This window comes from Lineus longissimus, chromosome 4 (assembly GCF_910592395.1).
Source record: "Lineus longissimus chromosome 4, tnLinLong1.2, whole genome shotgun sequence".
NCBI lineage: Eukaryota > Metazoa > Nemertea > Pilidiophora > Heteronemertea > Lineidae > Lineus > Lineus longissimus.
In genome coordinates, this window is record NC_088311.1 from 7,491,120 (window position 1) to 7,517,903 (window position 26,784).

The 26,784-nt window shown below is 39.3% G+C and overlaps 2 protein-coding genes across 2 annotated transcripts; one reads left to right on the top strand and one right to left on the bottom strand.

Annotated features, from left to right (window-relative positions):
• Positions 1–671: 671 nt before the first annotated feature.
• On the bottom strand, positions 672–12,801 carry LOC135485896 (tyrosine-protein kinase Src42A-like). The gene is made up of 8 exons (XM_064768260.1): positions 12,278–12,801; positions 8,932–9,053; positions 8,171–8,334; positions 7,760–7,928; positions 7,400–7,558; positions 7,000–7,178; positions 6,581–6,737; positions 672–6,288 (listed from the first exon to the last, which is right to left on the bottom strand). The coding sequence occupies exons 1-8, from the start codon at positions 12,670–12,672 to the stop codon at positions 6,077–6,079; spliced, it is 1,557 nt and encodes a 518-aa protein (XP_064624330.1). The 5' UTR covers positions 12,673–12,801; the 3' UTR covers positions 672–6,076.
• A 1,965-nt stretch (positions 12,802–14,766) lies between these two features.
• LOC135486469 (glucokinase regulatory protein-like) lies at positions 14,767–25,706 on the top strand. Its single transcript, XM_064769268.1, has 18 exons — positions 14,767–14,865; positions 15,273–15,349; positions 15,611–15,684; positions 15,885–15,946; positions 17,493–17,561; positions 17,829–17,897; positions 18,281–18,354; positions 18,624–18,848; positions 19,107–19,147; positions 19,651–19,715; positions 20,598–20,704; positions 20,972–21,073; positions 21,271–21,445; positions 21,869–21,959; positions 22,250–22,332; positions 22,959–23,176; positions 23,385–23,559; positions 24,885–25,706. Exons 2-18 carry the CDS (start codon positions 15,288–15,290, stop codon positions 25,062–25,064), a joined length of 1,872 nt encoding a protein of 623 aa, XP_064625338.1. The 5' UTR covers positions 14,767–14,865; positions 15,273–15,287; the 3' UTR covers positions 25,065–25,706.
• The last annotated feature ends 1,078 nt before the right edge of the window (positions 25,707–26,784 follow it).

Genomic DNA, 26,784 nt, shown 5'->3' on the forward strand with positions numbered 1-26,784 from the left:
TCTAAACAAAAATAGCTGAGTTCCTGTCATTTCTTTTTGCCATAAAGAAAGGGTGGATGAAAAATTATCAATTTTCGTTTAGAATGTGAATATTGTTTGGGCTCATGACCTCACTGATTTTTTTGTAACTGCAACAGAGCCTTTTGATCTCTAACTAACATTTCGAGATTGTTTGTCTCCCCTGGTGTGGTGAAATGGGGAATGAGGTTGAGACTGCACTGCGCCATGTATGAAGGGGAGGGCAAATCCATCATTGGCCGAAAGTCATTTCTGCAGGTAACAATTTAGAGCGACGGTAAAATACATGGGCCCTTTAATAGGGATGGAACACAGAAATGTCCTCGTTTTTCACTTTGAACAGAGTGACAAGTTCATGTACTACAGGGTTGCCCAGAATTATTTTCCCTCAGAAGTGTATTCTGAGTATTGGATTGCCCTGATTGTCTCTCTTGTGCAAGTTTGTGCAATTTATTGTCCAGCCTAGTGTATCGGATCTTATTCTCCGTCCTGTGACAGGTTTTGAACTTGTCTGAGGGCCACTTCCCCAGTTTGTGTGCTCAATCCCAGGATAGGTGACCCCAATTGTGGCTGCCGCATATCATCATTTGCCATTATCTTTAATACGTCTTCATCAGCACATAAAGATAGGAAGATAAACAGAAGTACCATTATTCATATTTTATTATACAAAGTTGCATCGATCATGACATATAATTTACTTTATTGGTTTAGAAGCCAACAACACATTTGAAATTAAAACCTCTCATCAATATACACTTATAAAGGTCAGCGTTGCTTATTTTCAAAAACTTTATAGACTCATGCATGACTTGAGAAACTTGAGGACTTCCATGGACATGAGAAATCCTTAGAAATCTTTTTTCAGAAAAATTTAGAACTTTAAAAAATAGGGGCACCCCTCACAAATGAAATTGATCTCGGCATATATTGATGATCCAACCCCTTCAAGGGGAAGAAGCATAAATTACAGCATGCTCTCACTAATGTGACAGTATGAAAAAGCTTCATGGTAATTACATGGAAAAAACAAAAACCCATCTGAATCGGCTATTTAATAGGGTGACTTCCTTGTAGAAATTACACCCATTATTCCACCTGGAAATTCATCAGTTCATTTCTATGGAAAAAATTCTCTTAACGCTGTAAATGCTTGTGGTTTACATTAGTGATCATTGTATCTACATTTTTAACAACATAAACTCATTCACAGACCTTATAGGGTTAATCAAATACACCGAAAAATATGAAAATGTAAATCAGGCACCAGATTTAAACAAATTGCTTTATTACATGTCGCTCAGGCTCACATTCAAATTTTATCAGATTGAATAATCATTTCCTGTAGTTACTATTGAATCATCTGTAGTTTATTTCTGACCATTGTCTCCAAAGTTATGGCAATCACTATTGGAGAGGGACTGATGGGGGTCTGCACCAATGCAGTGGTCTGGTGGTGGACAATGCAACCCTTGAGATTGTGCAAGTGTAAGTGACCAGGTGAGTGCTGTCTCTGACTACGCTGAGCACCGACTTGGTGCGTGTATTTTAAGAAAAGTTTCTTTAGGGAAATAGGTTCATCGGTGGACCTGCTATATGAGATATCAAATTGGTGTGGCCTAATCTTACGTTATTCCTATTCCTATCCAAATGGCAGAGGGTGAGGCATTGAAGCAAAAGCATTTGAGCAAAGGCAACACTCATGTTCTATCTTATTGTGTAATAATTCATGCACCACATTATTAAAGCACAGAGACTAACTTCGTGCCTACATATTAGAAATAGCATACGTTTACAAAAGTGGTTTCAGAAAAGCATTATGCTACAAGATGTATAAACAATAATCAATTATTTTTCTGATGAACATCTTTACTTCGTTGAGGACCCTATTCACTATGTATACCTGAAAGAGTGTAATCAACGACTTTGAGAAAAGATATTGAAACAGTGTCCACCTTTTTGCCTACTTAACTCCCTTGAAGTTTGACACGACATGCACTTATACACGTAAAACTGGGATTACATAGAAGTCACATTTCCAGTGTCACATGTCACTTGGATGTTTGTTCACCTCCTGAGATTCAGGGTTTTTTTTCCACTCCTTTATACAAATATCATTCATTTGAAATATCAAGAGCGAGATCGAGATTATAATGTACGGTAACCCACTAGAATACGAGATGATTTGTTCATTGTCATTCACTTCGACTTCAAAACATAACGAGACAGTATGAGTGGCGGGTGAAAGTGACAAGTGAACGACCACACAGCCAGCTACTTAGAAATGACTTGTTGCATATGCCACGTTACAAGTGACAACCTCAACTCAATGTAAATCCACTAAAAGTGACGTGTTGCAGCTCACCATGTTAACTACATGTAAACCTGGTCCAACTGAAAAGTGACATGTTACACGTGACAATGTTAATTCTATGTAAATCCAGGCCACCAAAAGAGACACATTACAAATTTCAATGTTAACTCTATGTTACCCAGCCTAACTCAAAATTGACATGTTACAAGACTAGTGGCAATGTTAAGTCTATGTAAACCCAGCCTAGTTAACAAACCACTTCATTGACACTCTTGGTTAAAGTTTGAGTTACCGGTACAATTTAGAGAGGTCTAGACACTACTTGAAATGATGTGACAGCATAGAAGGAATGAAATAGTTATAAATAGTATATATACAGGTACATTATGTTCCACAGAGGTTGAGATGACAAACGTACTAAAATGCATCACATCGTAAATAGAGTTGCACATATTATGATCATTGAAAAGTCCACTAAGATTTTGATTGCCATCAATAATTCAGAGTTGCACATTTCCATACTGCAGTGCAATTTCTGATAGGTGTCGAGAGGACCGTTCACATGGTATCATACTGCTAAAGGAAATAAGTTCTGAAGGGGTTATGTGGACAAATGATATTCTCCTGAGAAAGCAGGATCGACCAACACTTAAACACCCATCCCATCAAATGCAAAACATTACAGTGACAATGCCTGGCATTTCCCCAAGATTTCACCTCAAAAGTCGGGTTGCTATCACAACTACCAAAACAAAAGACAGCGGGCAACCATGTGCCCTGCGATGGCATGATTGGCAATATCACCAACAAATCGAGGGAAATACTATGTCTTGATAAGATCTTTTGATAGTTTCACCACACTACATGATCACCTGGCCAGAACAATAGCGAAGAGATAAACAATCAACTGGCATGGATGAAGAATTGCATTGATAAACCACTGAAAGTAAAGGTTTGCAAGAAGCCTTTCTCGTCTCAAGGTCAGGCTGTACATGTAATTTGATACGTGGAGTAATACATTATACACATTTACATACTGCAGGAATGCAGAATCATCATATACATGTATCGATCTCCTTTGCCAATACTCAAACCAAATCGCCCTAAATACCAGAGTTTTGAGCTCAATTTGGGTACCACAAGACAAATGTTGGTGCTCAGTAAAAGGTAGGAGAAAAGGTCAGTTTCTCATTTGGTAAGAAGCAAATGAGGATTATCTCTCAAAGAAAACTTAAAAACTCACATGGCCCATTTAATGATAACATGATATAACATGCTGCCTCTAATTTAAATGGTATCACATGAGCTCCTTTGAATACTTTCTCCATTTGTATTTAATGTCTCTGGGGGAATTTGAGTAAAAAGTGATTTTTTTTCATTCCACAGTAATAATGCTTCTTTAAATGAACCTGCATGGTCACGGCATTGGATAGCCATGAAAAATAAGCAAAATTACAAAATATAAAAGGATATACAAATAGTCACCATTCAAAAAGACAGTTATGAGACAACAGACATTTCTTAAAATAAAATAAACTAATCTAGATTTAATTTATTTTACAAATTCGGGTGCTCAAAATGTTTTTGCAGAATTAAGCCAGCTTCACAGTACGGTATATTACTTTATAGACTCAGTGAGAACCAGGTCCTAGGACAGGCCAAGGTGGTGAATGTTGGTTACGTTACGCCGGTTTTGTCGTCACAGGACTCTTTCATCACTGCCAAGTTTCCGTGTTCATTTCCTTATTCGATGGATTTTACCTTTTCTTTAGAAGACACAGGAATGAAAGCCTGTCACCACCTGGCACATGTCAAAACACATTGTATGGTCTTTGGCAAGTGTTATTGTCGAAAAATTACACCGCCAAATATCAAGCCAGCACAACCAGCTTTAATGAAATGTATAAAAGTTTAACAAATAGATCATAAACACCAACACTATCATAGTACTGAGTTTGAACAACATCTACCTGACTTCTTTCTATAAAATGGGGTGTAAGGATTTCAGCCATGAGTGCATAGCAATATAGCGTTTTTTACACTTATTTACCCTCGATGACAAAAAGAAACCACACATGATTTTTTTAAGAAAGTAAAAATAGGACAAGAGCGTGACTTGGTTTCACCTTGAAAATAACACACCACATAACTTAGCAATAGAAGAGAGTAGAAATAGGAATTCCTCAGAGCGTTTTCAATCCAAATTTTAACAAGATTTTCACAAAGTTTACTTGTCCCAAAAACCAGTAAATATACCGGTATGCCAAAATACATCTAAAAGTGCCTCTGAGAGATTGGCTAGTTGCACTTCATGTCAAGAGCCAGATCCAGATCCAGAACAGACACTTAGATGTTGCACGAAATAAATATATAAAAATGTTAACGACGTTAAGAAAGAAACAAAATGAGAAACCTCTCACTAGAAGTTCAGAAGTCTGACAAAAGTGAGAACGATTTTACGGACAGTTACTGAACAGAGAATTGAGAAAAGTCTTTCTCCTTTTCATTTTTTACCTATCCTGTGTCTTGTTTTTAGCCTTTTCCTCTCAATAGTCTTTTATGCCAAGCAAGCAGACCTCATATTATAATTCAACTGCAAAACTATGCATTTAGTTGAGGTCAAGAGAAAATTTCATTCATTAGGCATTTCTGTAGATTATAGAGGAAATAAATGAAACCCTTCGACACAAGTTCAGGCGGTCAGCAAAAATCTGTATTTCAACATGGAGTGTTATGTTTTTTATCAGTAGCTAACATACAAGTTTACCCGTCGTTATGCAGGTTTTTATAGCTAAGCATATAGGACCAGTGACTCTAGTCCCCATGGACTTACATCCAGAAGTGCTTTCACATTTATATTTACATCACCTTCTTAGAACGCTTAACACCATCTGATTACAACATCCAATCCCCCAGGTCAACTAGAGCCGTGAAGAACAATTTTACATCATAAATGGTACAAAATAATCTGTACACATACATGACATAAGTAAGCCTGAGCATGGGCTAATCTCAAACAGACAATCCGCGCATATGCAAGAATTTCAGGCACAAAAACCAAATCTGTGCATATCGGCAACTTTCAGGGATTTTTCCCTCCAGACAGAAAGCCTGACTAGACCTGGTGATAAATCGCAGCATGAAATCATGCTGTATCACCAGGCTTCGACTAATGATTCTACAAGCTAGTGGAATCCTACTGAATGCACTCATTAAGTGACGAAACCCGCTGAGCTGAAAGTTGTCTTTTGTGAACAGATTTTAGTACTACATGTAACGTGAAATGAACTGCAAGCATAGACTGTTGAATGTATACTTGTGCACCACTGCAATATAAACTGCTTTAAAGACTGAGAGTGGCTTTATATGAATCCAACCCCCTTTTTCAAGCATCTTTCTCAGAAAACCTCTTGAAAAACATTAAAGAAATGCAGTGTTTCAAGTCGGGAGGGTCAGAGCGTTTCCTTGCCTACAGTTGAAAATGTCTTGTAATAACATTAACGCCTAGGATGCAAAGGTTTTTTCATCTTCAACGTCAAGAGCGCCATGACTTTGGATATTCTAAAACTTTCTCCAACTGGCTTGTATTTAGATATACTACCCCTCAATGAGGATGAGTAGCTCACGAAATGGAGTTCACTTTGTACTCTCAGTCCTTAAAGAGCAAAGAAAGCAGAAAGACAGCCTGAGGTGAATATTCTGAAGCTAATCTCTTTAAAAGTCTGTAATATTATGTGTCCAGCTTCAGTGAATCATGGAGGCCTCCTTGTAATCACCTCCGGCTAGTGAGAAGAACTCCTCCAATTTCCATTGTAATGTTTCAAACGTTGGCCGCTCGAGTTCGTCTTTTTTCCAACACTCCAGCATAATCTCGTAAAGTGCTGGTGGGCAACCGGGCGGACACGGCATACGATACCCATGCTCAACTTGATGTAACACCTCCGCATTCGTCATACCTGCAGAGACAAAAATGGTTTAGGAAATGGACAGACGAGACAGTGGATGAGAAAGAACCAGGTGATCTGTTGCAATTCAGGGTCCAGTTGCTGAAATTGGTTAGCAATAATGTTGGTGTTAAATCATAATAACACTACAATTGTAGATGAATTTTGTTGAAGGAGATAACGTTTTGTTGCACTGATGCCGACATCTGTCCCAAATGCTAATTGAGCAACTGGAAACTACAACAGCAACTATACAAAAGAAGAAAGCTCACTGTCATTACCATTACTTCTAAGCTCAACTCACCTGGATAAGGTATTCTTCCATATGTGACTATTTCCGTCAGTAATATTCCAAATGACCAGACGTCAGATTTGATGGTAAACCGGTTATAGTTGGCAGCTTCTGGAGCTGTCCATTTGATTGGGAAACGAGCACCAACACGAGCTTCATATTCACGCTCCTGAAACAAAAAACGCAAAATATATTAGCCATCACACGTTTGCAGTAGTCATCGCAGATATCTGTGACAAGAAATGGTGATCACAGCAACCTCTGATCAATATCAAACCGACTGATTAACCCTTTAACTGCTGATTGTCTTCTTATTTTTCATAACCGGTTCAACTCAAAAGTCTGTTTCTTGAAATTTTCTATCCTATTGGACTTAACCAACTGGATAAATATTCTCAAGAATTAATTTTGAATGTCATAATGATACTCACCTTTATGACTCTAGCTAGTCCAAAGTCTGCAATTTTTACACAGTTTTGATCACCAACCAATATATTTCTAGCAGCTAAGTCGCGGTGGATGTAGTTCTGTGATTCAAGGTACGCCATACCAGATGCGATCTGAGCCGCAACGTCAATCAACTGTGGCAGTTTTAGAGTTCGACCTTTTCCTGTGAAAAAATGCAAATCAATCATCTTCATGATAGAAGGCCCAGTATCATGGTTCCTACAACTATCATATCACCCAATCTGAGAACATTCTAAGGCTCTTAATATCACTATTGTCAAAAAAAATTCCAGAGTCAACTTCAAAAGCAACCGGTACTTTACACAAGATAAAACTTTAAGGAAATGTCTGGATTTCTCCATCCTCAGGACATGGATTGCTTACCTTGTAAATATTCTAATAAACTACCATTTCTCATCAGCTCCGTCACGATATAAATAGGTTCATCCTGCGTACACACAGCGTATAACTGGATAAGCTTGGGGTGCCGCAGTTTCTTCATGATTTGTGCCTCAGCAAGGAAATCTGTGGGGTCCATGGTACCTGAAACAAAAAATTGGTGCAGCAGATGAGAATCACTTTTAAGAAGTTTAACACCTTTCCTGGGCCATATCTACTAGCTCAGTGGAAATGACCATCTGGGAGGGCGAAAACCTCCTTGAATCGAGGCAAACCATGTAATACTCTTTGGGATCAGATGTCAAAGGACCCTCAATGATATTACTTGAGTAAAGACCCACGTACCTGACTTCAGAGTCTTTATAGCCACAGGTGTCGTATTATTCCACAATCCCTCGTACACCTCTCCAAATTGTCCGTGGCCAATTTTCCTCATCAGTTTCAAAGATTCTTTCGGGATCTCCCACTGGTCTTTCGTGTTGTATGACAGGCCGACAGTTTGGGGCTTCTCAATCTGAAAAAGATTTCACATGCGACAAAGCTGTAAGTACTTTTACCCAACTTAAAAATTTCTATTTTTGTGAAGGATAAAGAAGGTCATAAGACAGACGTGAGTTATAATAGGGGTAATGCAGAACTGCGATGTGGCAATTGCACCATAGGGTAGCAAGGAGCCACCAAAGACAAAACAATGATCATCCATCAAACCTTTTACAAGTTATCAAATGGAAATGTAATGATGCCGACCAAGCTTACCTGGGTACAGGGTTTTCTCAGATTCACACAGAGGCCATCTGCATCTATGCTGTAGTGGTCCACTAACTCTGATAACGTTCTGAAAGTCACTCGTCTCGCTATGAAAAAACCTCCTTCATCTAACTGTCGTATTCTGTAATGTTTCACTGTGTCACCATCTCGTACTGCATGAAAAAAAAGGGATTGGGATGTTGGAGGTTAGAATTAGATATAGGAACCCTTAGAAAAGTTAATGACAGCGCTGACAGCAGAATAACGAGATGTTGTATGTCTCGATGGGAAACAGCAATTACTTCTGGCCTTGGTCCAACTGGGTCATGTTTGCTATCATTTTTACTTTAAAAAGCAGTCCAAAGTTCTATAAATAAAATGACACACAAACATGTATGTACATACATGTACACGTAGATGCATATCATAAAGTTTATAAATATTGTCATTCTTAGCTGTCAAGAACGTGCCGATTCCCACTCCATTTTGATACAAATTTACCACAACGGTCAATTATGTAAAACCAAATTGGACAAATTATGCTGGTTTTCGTACCATTATGATCCATAGGAACATATTTCCACTGTACATTCTTCAAGTGTAATGACACCAAGAGCTATGGCATGTAGGTTGTTGAAGCTGGTAGGAGTGGCTCAGTAGAACACCTACGAGTTCCCAGATTTGATTTCCGTCCGTCCGTCGGTATAATCAAGTGATAGAGGGTGACTCCCCCCAGAAAATTCCTGAATACCATAGGTTTGAACACTAACCTGATAAGGAAAAGTCATTCCGTCGACTTTCACTGTCTCGTATCAAGAATGCGCCGTGCTCATTTTCTGGCAGTAGCAGTTTCTTTTCAGCTTCAATTCGCTTTATTTTACCAAAATACCACCTGAAATTTCCAAGAACCACTCTCTTAGTTGAGAAAAATATCATTTATTGTACTCTGTCATTAAAACTTGACATTTATATCTGCAATAAGTTCAGGAAAAAAAGCAACACATCAGAAAGCTGAAAAAGAAGAGAAAGTGTCAAAGATATTCAATTTTTACAGAAACAGAAAACTTAAAATTTTAATGCTATAAGCTTAATGCGACATTATACAGTTTGCATTTGAGCATTATTCGTACATGCTGAATGTGTCATTCGAACTTCAGCATGTAGTTTTGGAAACTGTACATATAGCAGTTAGTCCACCACAGACATTTTCATTTGTTTATTTTGTCGGCTAGACAGTGTTTATCATATCATCAGTTTTTATGTGTCTCAGGTGTATGAATACTCCATTCAGACCAAATAATAAATTTAGAACTGGACAAGAAAAGCCACCATTTAATAATTTGGACATTCAATATATGTGTGCCTCCCACTTCCAACCCCTCCCTTGACACAAATTCTCAGAAAAGTGGATCATTTTACAAATTTATTCAATTATTTTTATTCCCCCACATCTACATGCAGGTACCCTCAACGTTCCAGAGTGTGGCCAGCGGAAGTAAACCAAGCTTTTATTTGTTCACCTTCGAGAGATCAGCACTGGCTCACATTAGACTCAAAATGATGCTCAATTTGTGCTTTCATATTTATTACTTTTATAGTAATGGCCATCATTCCCTGTTACATGAAGCAAATGTATACAACTGGTGGGCAAACATGACAGGATGCTCCACAGATCCAGTTTAGTGGTGTAATTCAATTATTGGGCATTGTCAGTTATTAGGGCAGAAAAAGGCAAATGTTAAATGTATTACATATTTTAAAATCATATTTGAACATTCATGTAAGTTTGGCAAAGTTATAAGGGTCCAAGGGCAGATGAGAGCAACAACTTCTGCTGATACAGTACATGCAGTAAGGTACGAAACTACAGGTACACGTGAAAACGGTTCTAAACAAATTTGATCTATACCGTGATACATGTACATGCATGCCACGCGAACTCCATCCTTAACCTCAGGTCAACAATCTGCACTAACGACCAAGCTCTTGAACGTGTGCGAAGGGACGAGCATACGACTGACTCTGGTAATCAAGGAGATGCAAACTCTCACCCAAGACCAACTTTTAACTGTAAAATGTGTGTAATTATGTACCAACTTGGAAGACTGCAGGAAACACTTGAAGCTGAAATTCCTGTTTATCAGGTGTCTGGCCAGGGCGTCTGGTGGAAGATTTACTAGAAATTCTGTTCAATGTCCAACAGTGTCTGAGAGTGGAGATCATGCATAATCAGTCAGTTAACTGATTGCCCACTAAATACAAGGCAAGTAGGTCTGGTACGAAAGTTGAGTCTACACAGGAGTCTTCTCAGTTCTTTTTCCCCAGATCTACGCCAGCTTTGGACAGGTGAGAAATATTAATCAAAACATGTGTTAAGTGCATGATTGCCATGAATGAGCAAGAGCTGAATGCACTGGGAGTGTTACTAAACCTGGTGCTAATCTCTGCCCAACTCTGCGTCCTTGGGCAACGCCAGTCTTTTACATTTTCAGCACTCAGACAGTCAGAAGTTGGCTAGAAACCAAAATGCATATTTCTGGTGAAATTCACAAATGACCAGTAATAACCAAGCACACCTGACCAGTTCTAAATTAAAAGCAATCGAGGTTTACCCAGGTGAGAAAAATGAAATCCAAACAAGTAGTGATGAGTTCAATTACCAGAAGGGCTAATAATACTGGTTATTAAAATATTAGTGGTCTTCTGCAGTTACTGCCCAAGTACACTGTACAGCCAGTTTACATGTTTTGCATGGGTTTGGAAAAAATCAGTGTAGAGCAGCCACGGGTAGAGAAATTCTTTTTTTATTGCTTATCATGCAGAAACACTCCACTGGCTCATCAAACCTTAAGGCAATATGGCAGCAAAAGTTTGAATTATTAAAATTTTTCATGACTGAATAGTCAATCAAAACATTGTAGCAAATCAATGTACCGCATAATTGAACATAATGAAAATCTCTTGAGGGTGATTTTAAAAACCACTGTTACATAAACTGCAACTGAAAGAAATTGTTACAGTTCATTAGGTGCTATTGTAGCTTTACAAGTATCATTCATTGGTAATTTTTGGATGACCAGCATGTATGTTTTGTAATCTGAATGGCACAGGGAAAAGCTAGTCGATGCATAAAACAATGCCTAGCGCCAGAGAGATGCTGATCAGATTGGACGTATTAGGATGAATCCCTCGCTTGTGAAGTTTTTTGATCTGTGTTCGCCATGTGCCACACACAATTTGAAAGTACATGTTTGGTTGGCTAATTTGACATCCCCTTAGTACATGTACCTCACGTATCTACATATGTACGGAGATAAGTGATCCAGCATCACAAAAAAAATCACATAAATAAATGCCCCTTGGCTTTTTTGTTGCATTATACATGTACATACATGTATAATTGAGTTGTTCACTGAAAAGAGACATTGGCAAAATCGACTGTGACTGTGTACACTGCATTGTAATGATGATTACTTGTGATATGAGTCATGACCCAAAAATGACAAATGACTTACCGATATCAGACAGTTTAGAATGCCCAACAGAGAACTTAAAATGACCGGCATGCATGTACATTACATAGCGTTCATGGAGTATTATTATTGTGATAAAAATAAAAGCTTCACGGATCATTATGTGCATGATTGTAGTAGGCCTACACTTTTGAGACACTCGTAAACCTTTTGTGTCGTCTTATTGAATTTTTCCTATTTTCCCTTAATTTGGGTGGAGAAAATATAGAAATGGTAACACCCAGGAAAAGGGCATATAATATTGGCCAAATAAAGAACAGGACCATCATCTGACAACTGCAGTCAAACCTTTTAACCAACACCTGTCATATATAGCAGTTTACCTCCATTACCTTTAGGGACAATGGTCTTCTTCCCTAAGCTATAAGACCTCTGTAGTATTATACATTTTTTGGAATAGGGACACCTACATTGTATAGCAAGGACAGCATTTGTCAGTCCTACTACTTTATTCAATCAGCTACTTTGTTAATTCCCCCTGTCAAACAAAGTTGCCTGACACATGAGACATGATGTGACAGATCACACGGGATCCACAACTAGCCAAATTCACATTGCAGAGGCTCCCTTCGATGATACTTACGGTTCAGATTCAAGGCTTTTTAATTTTGCCACATAGTTGGACGGAATATATCCTTGTGAGTGTGTTGAACGCGACGTTGCATACCACCAATCGCCCTGTTTATCGTCCAATATTTCGAGATGCTCTCCTTTTTTGAAACTAAGGTCTTCGTCCGTCCTAGCATCGTAATCATAAAGTGCAATAAATATTTTCGAGTTCGAAAGACCCAAGTCATTTGACCCAGTGATATTAGCACCAGGATTTACTCTGCTGGGCATCTGATTGTTGTCAACATTGCCTGTGGCCACTCCATTCTCTGGTTTGTTCAGCCCACTGTTCAAAACAACACCAGCACCACCGGCCCTCTTTTTGGAGGGGTCCTCCGCATTATTTGAGCGACTGAGACACCCGCCCATGACTTTGGCTGATAGATAAACACTACAGCTAATCAAAGAAATCAATCGGAATGTAAAATAAATCGATTTATGGAATCATTTTTGACACTTTCATGAAATACAGGCATGAAGCCCGCACCAGGAAGTGACCATCTTTGACGACCAAATAACTATTTTTTCTTCAACATATTCTTCCGTTTCCAGAGTAAGTACATCCCTAAATATGCAAACAAAATGCTATATCTATACATCAATATGTACTTCATAAAAGTTTTTATCGTATCATTAAGGTGTTATATTACAAACAATCGTTTATCCATGTAAAAATGCAGTTTTTATATTTGCGTACCAATCTTAAACCCTTTAAAAGTAGTGCATACAGCTAAGAATGGAAAACGACTTTTGATTGGTTTATTTTCAGGACATTTAATATTTTCGCCAATCACCACCGAGTTAACGTTCTCGAATTGCGGCAATCTCCCGGTCGTCGGTCCGTCTGTCGAATTTTACATGCACCCGCTGAAATTCTCACAGTACATGCAGTAGGTCGAGTGAGACTTGGCATCAATGTTAACCATTGACTACGCTTGGAGAATGGAATTTTCGGTGTTTCGCTTCCTGACCTTTTCGCCCCCAGTCGTTTCGCTCCATGATGGCGCCCCTAAACAGGCTAAACCGACTGACAACTCTATTTCCGCTGACTTCCCCGCAACTCAAACTTTAACGTGAGTTAATTGTTATCTTACTCTTTACATACCAAAGTGATACAGTTGAACTTCACTAATGATGTGTTGATGAGTTCAATGAATCCTTCAATTCCTTTGAATTTCTTGGGGAACTGACGTCCGACAATGACCCGTTGAGTTATACATTACTTGCATTGCCATTTGTTTGTAAAAAGTATCTATTTTCGGACGAAACTCAGTCCCTCACAAACTTTGGTCGATTTCGTTGAGAACATCTCATCTCATTAAGGCAATTGTTCATGTGTTTCTTTCATCATGCCTATGACTCAGTTGGGGGGAGTGGGTAGGCGAATGCCACGCTAAGACGCTTACTTTACGTTCCTCTTCTTGATGATTGCTGTAAGTTGAGGTTGTGACAATGTCTCGGGCCTTGATTGAAGTAGATAGGTCTGCTTGCCTTGTGGCTTCTTCTCATTGTCCGTGAAAAAGATCATTACGAATGTATGATTGGCATCTCAGGTCCTGTGAGGTGGAGGGAGGAGGGGGCAGCCAGTAAAATAACGGGCTGTGGGAATTGCGATGGGGTATTGTACTGTAGAGTATTGCCACAACAACGTTGATATGATTACTTGCCGTTTCAGCAGGCATGACTTGGGACATCCAGTGTCACAGAAAAAAGTGGCGACGTACAGCCAGAAGTAGCAACAACTCGCAAAACAGGATCCTTTCTGACCATGCTGACTAGTGACTGGACCACTGAGTTGGTCACCATCAAATTAGACATACAAATGTCTTGTTTGGGGATAGGTTGAAACCAAGGTTTCATCGAATGTGCAAACAACAAGACTGTTATCATTAAACCATGTCAGATGTCTTCAAACATGGTCCTTTGCATTGGCTGTACTCGGGGTATCAAACTCTGCCTTGAACAGGTCACTCACCATACATCTCAGTATTATAGGGGTAAAGAATATGCTGCAATATGCAATCATTATATTCGAAATATACCATCTCAGTATGTTCTTATTATAACACATATCACAACTAGAATAGAATACCGATCTCAGTATAACAAAATTAACTCAGTATTCCAACCCATTTCGTGCAGTGCCATGTAACCAATAATTAGGTAGCCAAATGACTTGCCCGAGGTCACACTAGACGACTCATAAAAACTTAGACAAGGCTGATTTCCAAGGACCATATACTCAAGATGACCCATCAATAAGATGGACCAGTGGCTTAGTGCCCAAAGTCACACACTAGATGACCAATAGATCAGTGCCACCGTCAATGATGACTCGATCAACTGGGTCACAGGCCAGTAATTACGGGGTTACCTTGTATAATCTTGTTTAGCTACGCACATGTGACTGTCCGACTGATTTCTTCAATAAAAACCAAGCAATTTGGTATGTATTGGGTATTTCATGACTCTACTCCGAAGATTCATTCAAAGGAAGAGACGAATTTCAATTTGTTGGACAAATTGATTTGTCTTTTTTCAGCAGCATTCACCCTAGTGTCAGTGAGTGATTTGTTAACAATAATATTGTATTCCACAGCACCAGTGCTAGTAGAGAAAGCTTGTCATTTAAAAAGGCCGGCGGAAATGATATCACCATTGGAATTGCATTGATCATTTTCAGTTTAATTCAAGCTAGCGATTAGTTCAGTGATATTCTTATGCCGCTTTATTTTTGGCTCACCATAGGGGAGTCTATACAACACTGCTGTGTCCGTAGCATGTAGCATGTTTCTTAACCAGGATGAATTCCTAACCACCAAATATCTATAGGGTGAGCACAATGGCCCTTGGCCATTTCATTTTACTAGGATTACCTTACCTCGGCTTTCCTCTTGCTACATGTACTGTTAGTGTACTCTTCTTTCACAGTTCCATTGTAATGTAAGTCCATTGTCTTTTGTTTGTAGCCTTTTAACTTTGCTATGGAGATGGTGGATGTAAGTCGCAATCAGGGATTAAGGAAAAGATCTTCTACAACTACAAGGTTTGTTTATTTGATTTATCTAATTATTGATGATTCTGATGATATTCAGCAGGCTTCATTGTCCAGAATGTAGCTTGCTTTATCATTTATACAATGTACGTATGAGTACGTGTAGGGGAGACCTGATCTGTCATTGCTAGCCATTGAGAAGAGTTATATCATACCTTTTCAGTAACCTGGATTCTTGTATAATTTATGTAGAAAATCAAAAAATCAAACATAGTTAGTTGTGATAAACTAAAAGCCATTTTCACTTTACAGGAATATGGAGAACCTCCCTATTACAGAGCGGAGCAATCCAATCACTAGAAGCATTGATACTGAAAAAGGAATCGGTAAGTTCAGTTTCATTTTCTGAAGTTATTTTTCATGTTGTGAGTAAATTTTGGTGTATCTCCTTGTGCCATTTTGCTAAAAGGCCTTAGCAATAACTTCTTGTTTTACTGGCCCAATCTTTCTTACACATTTCTGACCCAACTGCTTTTGACACTTCATAGTCTTTTTAGAAATAAAAAACCTCTTATTCTCTTTTAAGGCATGGTTCAACGTCTTCATCACTGTGACCAAGAAATATTTGAAGGATGGCGGCAATATCCGGTATGTTCATCTTCATCTATTGTCTATTGTCATTTATTTAAATGCACCAGCATTTATGGTGTCCAAGCTCTGGCATGACTGGATACATGGGGGATAGTGCCAGCTCAATTATCAGAACTCGGTAAAATTTTGCTTTGTTAAGATTCAGATTTGTTATCGATTTAGGTGATTGAAGGGACATACAAGAGAGACGTCTGTGGAAAGCACAACCCCATTGCTTGCGTCATGTGAATTGCCTAGAAATGTCTTTCAATCAATGTACGTGTATATGTAAATGACTTTTGAAATCCCACTATCTTGTCCTATGAGCTCACCAAACCGTAAGACAATGAATGATGATCAACAAGTACGGTACTTGAATTACTTTAAGGACGAGTTCCTTTGTCAGCTCAATGACAGTGGAGTTCATTGTCATATCAAGGGTCATTCTCAAGAGGGCCACTTGAAATTGAGCCAGTTTGTAGAATTTGATTGCTTCTGATCTGCTGACGTCATTACTGTGCACTTTTAACAGATTGTTCCCATGTCATGTGAGTTAATGAGAGTTTTAAGTTGGGCCAAGGTCCATAATGTTAAAACAATTCAAACTGTCACTCTTGTTGATGTATCCGAGAGTAGAATTATCCACAATGACGCTTAGTCTGACGCAGTTGATAAGCTGCTCAGTGCAACACAGAGGTTCTTGTTGACTTTAAAATTCATATGACCTTGCCAACTACAGTTCACTATCTTTCAATACCAACACTACTACTAAAACTTTGTGATTAGACTGGCGAAGTGAGGTCATTGACCCTCATGTAGAAGCAAACAAAAGTTCATAACAAAGGAAATTGTTGATTGTCTCGTGTGGATTGGAAGTGTCAAAGGACAAAAATGCTTTTGCTAAAAGTCATAATTGTCATAATAATCATCACACCTCAAGTTATTCTGAGTCTATAATTCTTGAAGGAAGAGATTTTTTGGTCAATCATGGGAACTGGCTCCACCACAAATAGGACACATGTAGACGTGCATACTTTTAGAGCACAATGATCTCATTTCTTATGGATTACAATGATGATGATGGTGATGGAATTGCCCGAGTCACCACTACTCCTTGCTTCTCACATTCTTGTTAGAACAGAGAGGTTGCTGTATATTATTCCCCACATGAATTGACATGGCCCTAGAACCATTTCAAGTGGAATTTTGCAAACGAATCTATATCAAATTGATAAGTGATTCCCATTATCTGAAACCTATTATGGTTGTGTTGGTAGATCTCCAGACAATAATCAATATATTTAATAACAGGTACCTCACAGTGCCTGGTGGTACAGCATGTACATGTATGTACTTTAGTCTCTACATTACACTTGAAGCAAAAAGCATTGCATTTGTATGCATTGACTATAGTATTATATTTGTAGGACTTCTACAGGGTGTAAACAAAAAGAAATCCTTTTCAGAATTTTACAAAAATTACATGCAGGTGTGTTGATATATAGTAAATGAAGTGCTTCTGTCACAAGTTTTAAAAACTGATAACTGATGCATTTGTTTGCAGAATATCTATGCCAGCCAGCATCTGAAGACCATGAGCGCTATTGCTAATATCGCTGCATCATTGCTGAAGGTGAGCATTATTTATGTCCTGAAAATATATCAATAATCTGGCACAGATTCTGCACAAAGCAGTTGTTGAGCCGTGGCGGGGGGGGGGGGGGGGTTGCAAAAACCTCCTATGGCTAAATAGCTTGCCACAGGCCTACCCATTGAACAGGTGAAGCTATTCTGACAGGTTACATATATATATATATATACCAGTACAGTAGTCCAGGTGGTTGTAGAAGATGAATTTTAAATGCACATTTATAAATCGTATTTTTTGGTGATCTTTCAGAATCCCTCTCAAAATGCCATAGTTATAGGCGGTGCTGGAACATCAGGGAGATTGGCATTCTTGACCTCGGTAAGTATACAGTCTGAATCAACTTGAAAGTTCAAGTTGGTGCTCTGCCAAAGTTGTCATAAATGTCATACAGTAAAACAATTCTGGATTGATTTTAAGTGTGTAACATGTGCAGTTATGCACAGTACTGGTACTTTGCCTATTTGGTGGCACATGAAAAGCATCTTGTCCCATGTAACTAAAATGTATGGAGACCTTGATTTTTCTGGTCATACTTGGAAAAGTGAGGTTTACTTAGTCTATGATACCAGATAGGTCTGAACATTGAATTGATCCCCACACCCAGGGGGGCTCACTCCGAAAGAAGAGGGTATTGAATCATGCTTTTGACGGATTACATTTACATGACAATTTTAATTATTTCATCTCTCTTTACCTTGCAGCGGTCTTTTAATATTCTGTGTGAATCACTGAAGATGGGCAAGGCTTATGACTATGCCATAGCTGGTGGGGACAAGTAAGTAAAAGTCGTAATAAAGATGTGGTCAAGATATAGGCCCTGGCATGCATGTGGGATATATCAGGCAGCCTTGATCCCAACTTTGTGAAATGGCTGGCAATGCCTGATCTTTGTGGAATTGGTAGACCAGAATGGTCGAGCATGATATAAAAGCATTGGTTAGACTGAGAAATTTTCAACACAAATGAACAAATTCAGTTGTTTCCAAATGCTCTTGAAGACAAAGATACACACACTTAAAAATTCTTATCTATTTTTTTGTGCAGGAGTCTTATAGCCTCTGATGATTGCAGTGATGACTCAGAAGACAGTCCCCAGGAAGGTGCAGACAACTTGGAACAGCTCACATGGGGAAAGTCACGTGTTCTATACATTGGCCTGACCTGTGGCCTGTCTGCACCTTGGGTTGCGGGTCAGTTGGATCACTGTCTGAAGAACCTGGACAAATACATCCCTGTCCTGATGTGCTTCAATCCTGTAACGTTTGCCAGGTAAGGTCCGTTGCACCTTTCTCTTCAATGCTACTCAACTCAGGGAGAAGTTGGCTTAATTTTATCGAAGTGAAAAGGAATTTGAATTGAGCTCAGGAGTGAATAGATTAGGATGCATGTTCTTTGGTCCATTTTCCTGATCACAGATGGGTGATATGAATAAAGACTAGCAAATGCTTTTACTCCGGTTTTGTACAGGAAGGCCTAGTGTAAATGTACACAATAGATTTTATGTGCAAATATTTTCCCTTCTTTCAGCGACACGATCATTGAAGGATGGACAAAGTCATTACAAGAAGGTGAGGCACAACCTCCCCCCAAATAAAACGTAACTGATATTATATGTGTGTTCATCACGTAAGCTTTGATTCCACTGCAGTGGGAACCACAGGCAAATGAAGGAAACTGTACGGTTTTCACAGGCGTTGGATTTATTTTGGTGCGAGTTATTGGCTCGGCAATTGTAACTGATCGCAAAGCCAGTGGAATGCCTTGAAACAGTGATGGTTTCCCACTGTAATGGAATGATTAGACCTAGAAAGTGTTATCGTTGGAGACTCGCTAATGCCTATGTTTCATTTTGTGGTCTTGGCTAAAACTATCCTTTAGTTCAGATAAAATCTCTCCTTTGCTGTCCAAAAAACTTCTAATGAGATGCTGCCAGAATTCTTGAATGATTAAAATCTACTCTGCCTATCTGTTGTGTTCTTTCCAAACCTTTGGCAAAATCAGACCAACTTCCGTCAATCTCTGTAACTTAAAATAGACTTGTTTCACTTTCTATAAAATGCATGCTTTTCAGTTGTCAGTTCCCTTGAGAATGTGACTTCCGATGGTCGAGGTTTTATCCTCAATCCAGTAATTGGGGTCAGTATTTTGCTAGAGGTGGCGCTGCTGTATAAAGGGGGAATTTGGTTATAACCTTGTCGTATTTGTGTATAGGAAGTTGTGTTCCCCTGATTTTTCCCCCCCGAGTTAGAATTAAATCATTACTTCTCATTATCACACTACCCATACATGTAGTGTAAAATTTACTGCATGTCCCTGTGTCTTGTCAAATTTGACATTAATCTCCTTTTGAATTCCTTTGCCCATTCCTTGTGTTTATATTAAAATCCCTGTACAAAGATTATACTGTGAACCTGGACATGTTCATGTGTCCTTGACCCCTGGCTCCTGCCTCCAATACTAATACATGTAGCCTCCCATACATGTATGCAAATTAAATACATTTTGGTGATTTTCTTAAAATAAACTAACTTTTGTTTTGCTTTTCTTAATATAAACTTAGGTTTGTTTTGCTACTCTTAATATAAACTTACGTTTGTTTTGCTACTCTTGATATAAACTTACGTTTGTTTTGTGACTTGGTGTTCATTATCACATCTCATCATATTCAAACTTCAACATGATATCATATATTTAGAAATAAGCTGAAGTTTTGTGATATCTTCTTTTAAAATTCATTTTATAAATTGTACTTTTAATTAAAAAAATTCAAGTTATGCAAATTGTGTATACAAATACTTGAAATGCCAGGTTTCAGCTTGCCGTAGTGCAGTATTGAGTAATGCATTCCTTCTGTTAACCTAAGTCACAAGAAAATGCAATGAGTACCTTTAACTCTATTCACCAAGCTAGCACTGGGAAGCCACTCAGTTGGAAATTGGCTTCATTCACTCTTCTGCCTCAATTCTACAAATATCTGTTGGGCTCCAACCATTCACCTTGTTCTGTCTAATCTTTCAGCCTGAACCAATCGCTGGCTCATCGCGGTTGAAAGGTGGAACTGCATCCAAGATTCTTCTCGACACTATCCTCATCAGAGCACATTACATCAAATCTAATGAGAGCAAGTAAGTTGAATTTCTAACTATCGGTAAGGGAATTATTTGGAGTTTCAGTTGCCTAATTTCTAAGTAAAGAAGTATTTGGAGCCAGTTGACTAATTTCTCAGCATAGGTGTCGGCCCTGTGCTCCACTAGAAGTACACGGGTGTAATAAGTTCCGGTAAGGTCATGTATACAAGATAAATTAAACCATAAAGTGCTTGAAAACCGCATTGTTTTAGAAGTAAGACTTGATGAGCTGAAAATATCCAGGATCTTGATTTCTTTTTCCAGTTTGGATGTATCGGAGACTGTGCGATCCTATGAACATCTGTGCAAGCTGACATACCAGAAATCTGCTGATATAGCTGCTCTTGGGGAGGCCTGTGCTAAAAGGTAGGCCTTCATATACTGTGAGGCCTGATATACTTTATGAAACAGATAAAGGACCGTTTTTGATTAGGGACCAGATGGCAGGAGACTATGGCCATGAACATTTTCAGTTAAGACTTGGTGACAAACAGGCCAATCTACCACATTTCTGACTGATTCATTTGGCTGATTCATTTGGCCTTCTCATTCTTTTCTTTCAGTCTGCGGTCAGGTGGTCATGTCTACTATATTGGTATGGGAAGTCTTGGTATCATGGGTATGATTGATGCTGCCGAGTGCCCATCGACGTTCTGCACGAACCCCGCCAATATTCGTAGCTTCATCGTCGGTGGATGGAGGTCATTAAAGAATAAAGAAGGAGACCTTTCAGGTCAGGTATGTTGAAAAAGCTGTCTTTTTGATCAGAATATTAGTTACCCAAAGAATGGAATGATAACTGTTGGGGTAAAGATTTACTCAAATTATCTTGCAATATGGCAACCGCCTTGACGTACATGTGGCGTCAATTTCTAGGGCGGAACAAAAGAATCACGAAGTCAGGAGGCCATTTTAGAAGCTGTGATGCAACCTAATTAGTTTCGGATGTGGGTTTGGTCACGAGTTGTGACCTAGCCCACATTTATTTTCACAAAAGAATTAAGTCCACTTGTGCTTAGGGAAACTCAAATCATCACTAAATTTGAGAAATATATTTCAAACATCATTCTGATGCATTAGTTTTATCACCTGGCCTGGCGGTGAGCACAACATTCAATGGCCTTTCAATTTACTATTCTCATCATTTTATCCCACTTTCAGGGTCCATTGTTCCAGATTTCGTACAATGATTTTAAAGACAAATACCTGGAGAATCTCACAAAAGATGATCTTGTCATTATTCTCTCTAAAGGTGAGCAAATTGAATGTGATATTATATATCATTGTCGTCATTTAAATTGCATCCCTTAAAGGGAGTCTATTGGCGGGAGGCAGATGTGTCAGGTTAAGTGACATGAAATCCCCAATAGATGTCTCTCCCATCTGACAATAAAATGAAACTATTCATGCTTGTTTGAGGAATACATGTATATGTATATTTGATGCTGATTCAAACACGATCAAGTTCCCTGACTGTCCATAAAATGTCATTCCGAAATCTTCCGCTGGAGATTTTCAAAAAGAATGTTTGTCTTTTTCTAGATGGTGAAGTGAGAGGTATTGATAACATCCTGAGTTCTCCGGCCAACGTCGGCATGCTGAATATGATGTCACCAAGAGCTGAGGTACATGTCAGATAGAATTTCGAAACTTTAGTGATGCGCTTTGTTCTTAAATGTCCCCAAGGAGACTCTGAGAGGATGTTAAAGTGCTTTCAGCAATGCATGAAGTTTCTTAAGAAAGTACTGCATAATAATAATAATGAGTCTTTTATATAGCGCAATTCCGTGACACTATAGTTCTCGCTCAAAGCGCTTTGGGATATCATATTATTACCCCGGTCTCCACAGAAATCAATCAGGGGTTTCAAGGAGCAACCCCAGAAGGTGCTCACTTGAACTCGACCAGTAGGGGAACTAAGCAGTGACTCGGCCGGGAGTCGAACCCACGACCTCCTGATCATGAGGCCGACTCTCTTCCACTGCGCTACCGCTGCCCCTGCATGAAAGCCAAACATTTAAATGTTCTCTGTTAATGACATTCAAAGTAAATTTGTTACATTTTCTGCTTCTATTATCAATGGTTACATCAGCATCAACATCACTGCTTATAATCTCTGAAAATGGTTGGTTTGATATTTTGGTTTACAAATGATGACATACATGTAGACTGTTCCAACTACAGAATTACCTACATGCATGTATGCAAACAAATCATGGAATCTACCATTACTCTTTGTGCCTTTCTTTAGAAAATCAAGCTGAAAGTTGCAGCAAGGCTGTGCTGCTCTGTTGAAGTCCGGCTGCATGACTCCCAGCTGCAGACGCCCAATGGTAAAGTCCTGGAGAAGTTCTTTGTTGAGATGCAAGAGGCTGTCGTTGCCAAGTGGGTGTGTAATGCTGCCACCACGTCTGCTCACATCCAGCTGGCCAAGGTCTACAAGAATTATATGATTTCGTTCAAAGTCAGGTAAGTACTACACTGATCTCTATAAGATTGAGTTCAAGGCATATAAATATTGAGTTGGGAGCTGAGAATCCACTAGGACATTATCAGCTCTATAAACTATAGAGCTGAGACCCCGGATGAAACCTATGCAATTGATTTGCTGAAACTTGCTTTTATGCATATTTTCTCCTGAGTCAACTTGATTGGTAAAAGTCCAGTTTTCTTTCAGCAATATGAAGTTATTTCACCGGGCTAGACATTTGATAAAGGATATCTCGCTCTGCTCAGAAGTGGATGCCAAGACTCATCTCCTTAGAGCCATCTATGGTTCCGACGACTTGGAGCCCAACCAGGAAAAGGCTTTCATCAGCGATCACATCCACGAGGCAAAAAATAAAGATAATGTAAGTATCGTTTAGAGTGCAAGTGAATGGGCTTGCAGTCTAAAAATCCGGGTCATCTCGTAACTCATTGTAGGTGCAAGAGACATACATGTAACCTTTAATCTTTTACTTGATTGTCCTTACATTCAGAGACTAATTGCTCAGTTCTGACCTTGTCTTTACCCCCATCTGTTACAGGTGGTCCCTCTAGCAATCACCTCTGCCCTCGGTGATTGCTCAGTAATGATAGCTAGCAAGAGGTTAAGAGAAACAACTGATGTTCATTCAGCGGTTCAGCAGTGCTTTGAATCATGTGTCTGATACTACTTGTCAATGGTCCCGGAAGGTTGGCTGAACTCTGTTATTTTCAATGCAATTCAACTCTGTTTTAGTACTTGGCAGGAGGCATTAACAAGACACTGTTTTTCATCCTATGCTTTTAGCCGTGAGGTGGTACAATGATAGCCGCAGTACAATTATGTCTGAGTTCTGTCAGCTGTTTTCTCTACTAATGGGGCTATAATTGTAACGATGCTATAACTGTGCCACTTTATCTTTTGTTGATTTGGTGCTTATGTCATGATTTCTCGAATTCTCTGGGTTTCACCTACCTTTTTGAGGCCTGATTCCACTAGGGAAGTTTCCCTGCTCTGCTGCCTCTGGCTTTTTTGTAATTCACATTACCAAATTGAGCAGTCAATGGTTAATGAAAGTATCATCAGAAGATGCCAGCCTGACCTGCGGGCAATCTTTTATTATCAAATAACTGCTTGGCTTAGAGTAGATTTCCTGCGACGGCAGCTGCAGTGGGAAAAGGCTCCAGTTGAATGAGGCCTTGGCTTTGTTGACAGGTTGTTGGTTCTCTGTCCTTAGGGTTTAGGCTTCGCTCTTTGAGGTACATGTAGGTTCTTTTCAAAACGTAATATTTTAGAGTGCGGTGCTTTTCATCCCAGGCCCTACCAAAAGAGTGAATGTAGTGTGTTGAATATGACTACGACTGTTATTCATGTGAACACTTTAAGGTAATTCATGTAAAAAACATTGTAACATGCAGATTGTCTGCTCCCAGCAAATCGGTAACCTTTTTTGTATTCCTTATTCCCGATTCTAGTTATTTCTGATTCTCGTTTATTATTCCCACTCCTGGGATGGTTGGGGTTAGAAGTAAGAAATAAGATGTCAACTTCAGGCTGGGCTCTCAGCCCCTGAAATACGCTATGAATGGCGAATTCATATGGTAAGTGGCAACACTGTCTATCCAAATCATCTTTTTACTGTGGTCCCGCATGACCAATTGTTTGAAGGTTTTATTTCATAATTCTCACCACCTTGATATCGTTTTTCAGGTTATTCCTTTGGCTCTCATTCTGGCGATTGCTAAGTGTTCTGTACCTGATGCCATGACAAAATTGAGGGAAACCAGCAGCCTCCAAACGTCGATAAAAGACTGTCTCGACGGGAAAAATACGAAAGATGCTGGCAACATGATTCAGCTCGATGATATAACTACATCTGTTGCATCATGATGTGTCTGACTATGTATCCGGTGCAATTGGAGCACAGGAGGAAATAGACTTTTATGACATTCAGTGCCAAAGATGTGCCAAATTTCTGTTTTGTTTCTTCTTATAAACCTTCAAAGGGGCTCTATAGACAGGAGCTGTGGGGTCAGATTGGTGGTCTTCTGTATTAATAATTTAGTGTGGCTCCATGGTGATTATTTTTCTCACACAAGCGCCAGTAGTTTCAATGGAATTTTCAATATACTGTAAGTTAGGAAAACCTCTATCGGCCACTGCGTGTAACTTTAAAATCTGACCTACATGTATATGGCTCTTGCTTGTAGCCTCTCTTTAACTTCTAAACTGACAGGGTACCAAATTAAAAATGTTATACGTTGAGGATTGTTTCAAAAGGAGTGCCAATATTACACATGTGTTATTTATACTGTGGTTCAAAGCTTGGTCTCCCAGTAGTGGTGCTTCTATGAACTGTTCTTCAACCAGTCAAATCATTTTAGGGAGGTCCTATTAATATGATGGATGTTGTATGTCTCCCCAAGAAAAAATAAACACAAGTCAGTTCTATGCCCAATGTGCCAAATAATATGTGATTTATTATATTTACTACCTGCCATTTAATATCAATAAACCTATTGTTGAAAAATATCTGCGTCTTTGACTATGATACGTGGATGATATTTCCAACAAGGACATTCATCAGTCTCCACATGCAGTAGCTTTGACTGGAGACAGTCACAACCAGATTCGAATTGGACAGCCAAAAAACTAATTGTTGGTACAGTCACAACACTGGCCTCGGGCTTGGCATCTCAACAATGTTGTCAACACGGTAAATGAGTTGAGACAGTCACAATCACACTGAATGAGACTTGATAGCACCACCATGTTGCAAACAGTAAAAGTAAGATGAGACAGTCGCTACCAGATCCAAATCGGACCATAGATGCCCAGCTGTCTTTCCAACCCAGAGAGACAGTCACAACCAGACCAAATCGGACCTGTCATTACATCGGGTCCAAACGAAAAAGTTAATTCAGTGTAAACCAGGACCTAACAACTTTGCAGCACCATCCTCTTGCTAACACACAGAGAGAGTTGAGACATTCACAATCACTTCAAATTGGATGGAGCAGCTCCATCGTTTTGCCATCGTGGTGAGAAAAACCAAATGGGACCAGGCAGGTCCACCAGGTGAGACAGTCACAACTACACCGAATCGGGGCTGACAGCTCCACCGTGTTGCCAACACAATGAGAGGGATGAGACAGTCACACCAAGACCGAATGGGACCTAGCTGCTTCATCGTCTTGCCAACAGGTTGACAGATGAGACAATCACATCCAGATCAGAATCGGACCATGGCAGCTCCACCATCGTTCAAGCCCATTGCTACAGTCACAAGCAAACCAACTCAGAACTGGCTGCACCACGGTTTTGTCGAGAAAGCCAGAGCGTCGAGAAAGTTACAAACTGGCAGTGCCTACGTTTAGTCCATACGATGAGAGAGTTAAAAAAGCGACAATAAGACGGAATCAAACATTTCAGCACCATCGTCTTGTCAACACACACAGAGAGTAAGAGTCGAGACAATCACAGCCATATCGATTCCACTTTGCAGCATCATCGTCTTGTCAACACACACACATAGTTGAGACAGTCACACCTAGACCAAATCAGACATGCGCTGCTCCACACCGCCTCGCCATCATAGTGAGCGAAATCA

What these genes read in the sequence shown, in the direction of transcription:
- LOC135485896 (XM_064768260.1), bottom strand. Translation starts at nt 12,672, where the DNA reads ATGGGCGGGTGTCTCAGTCGCTCAAATAATGCGGAGGACCCCTCCAAA. An exon ending in TATAAAGACTCTGAAGTCAG is followed by an intron (nt 7,559 to 7,759) that starts GTACGTGGGTCT and finishes TTTTTGTTTCAG; the next exon opens with GTACCATGGACCCCACAGAT. An exon ending in TTTATTAGAATATTTACAAG is followed by an intron (nt 7,179 to 7,399) that starts GTAAGCAATCCA and finishes ATTTTTTCACAG; the next exon opens with GAAAAGGTCGAACTCTAAAA.
- LOC135486469 (XM_064769268.1), top strand. Translation starts at nt 15,288, where the DNA reads ATGGAGATGGTGGATGTAAGTCGCAATCAGGGATTAAGGAAAAGATCT. An exon ending in GACAAAGTCATTACAAGAAG is followed by an intron (nt 19,148 to 19,650) that starts GTGAGGCACAAC and finishes CATGCTTTTCAG; the next exon opens with TTGTCAGTTCCCTTGAGAAT. An exon ending in TGTCATTATTCTCTCTAAAG is followed by an intron (nt 21,960 to 22,249) that starts GTGAGCAAATTG and finishes GTCTTTTTCTAG; the next exon opens with ATGGTGAAGTGAGAGGTATT.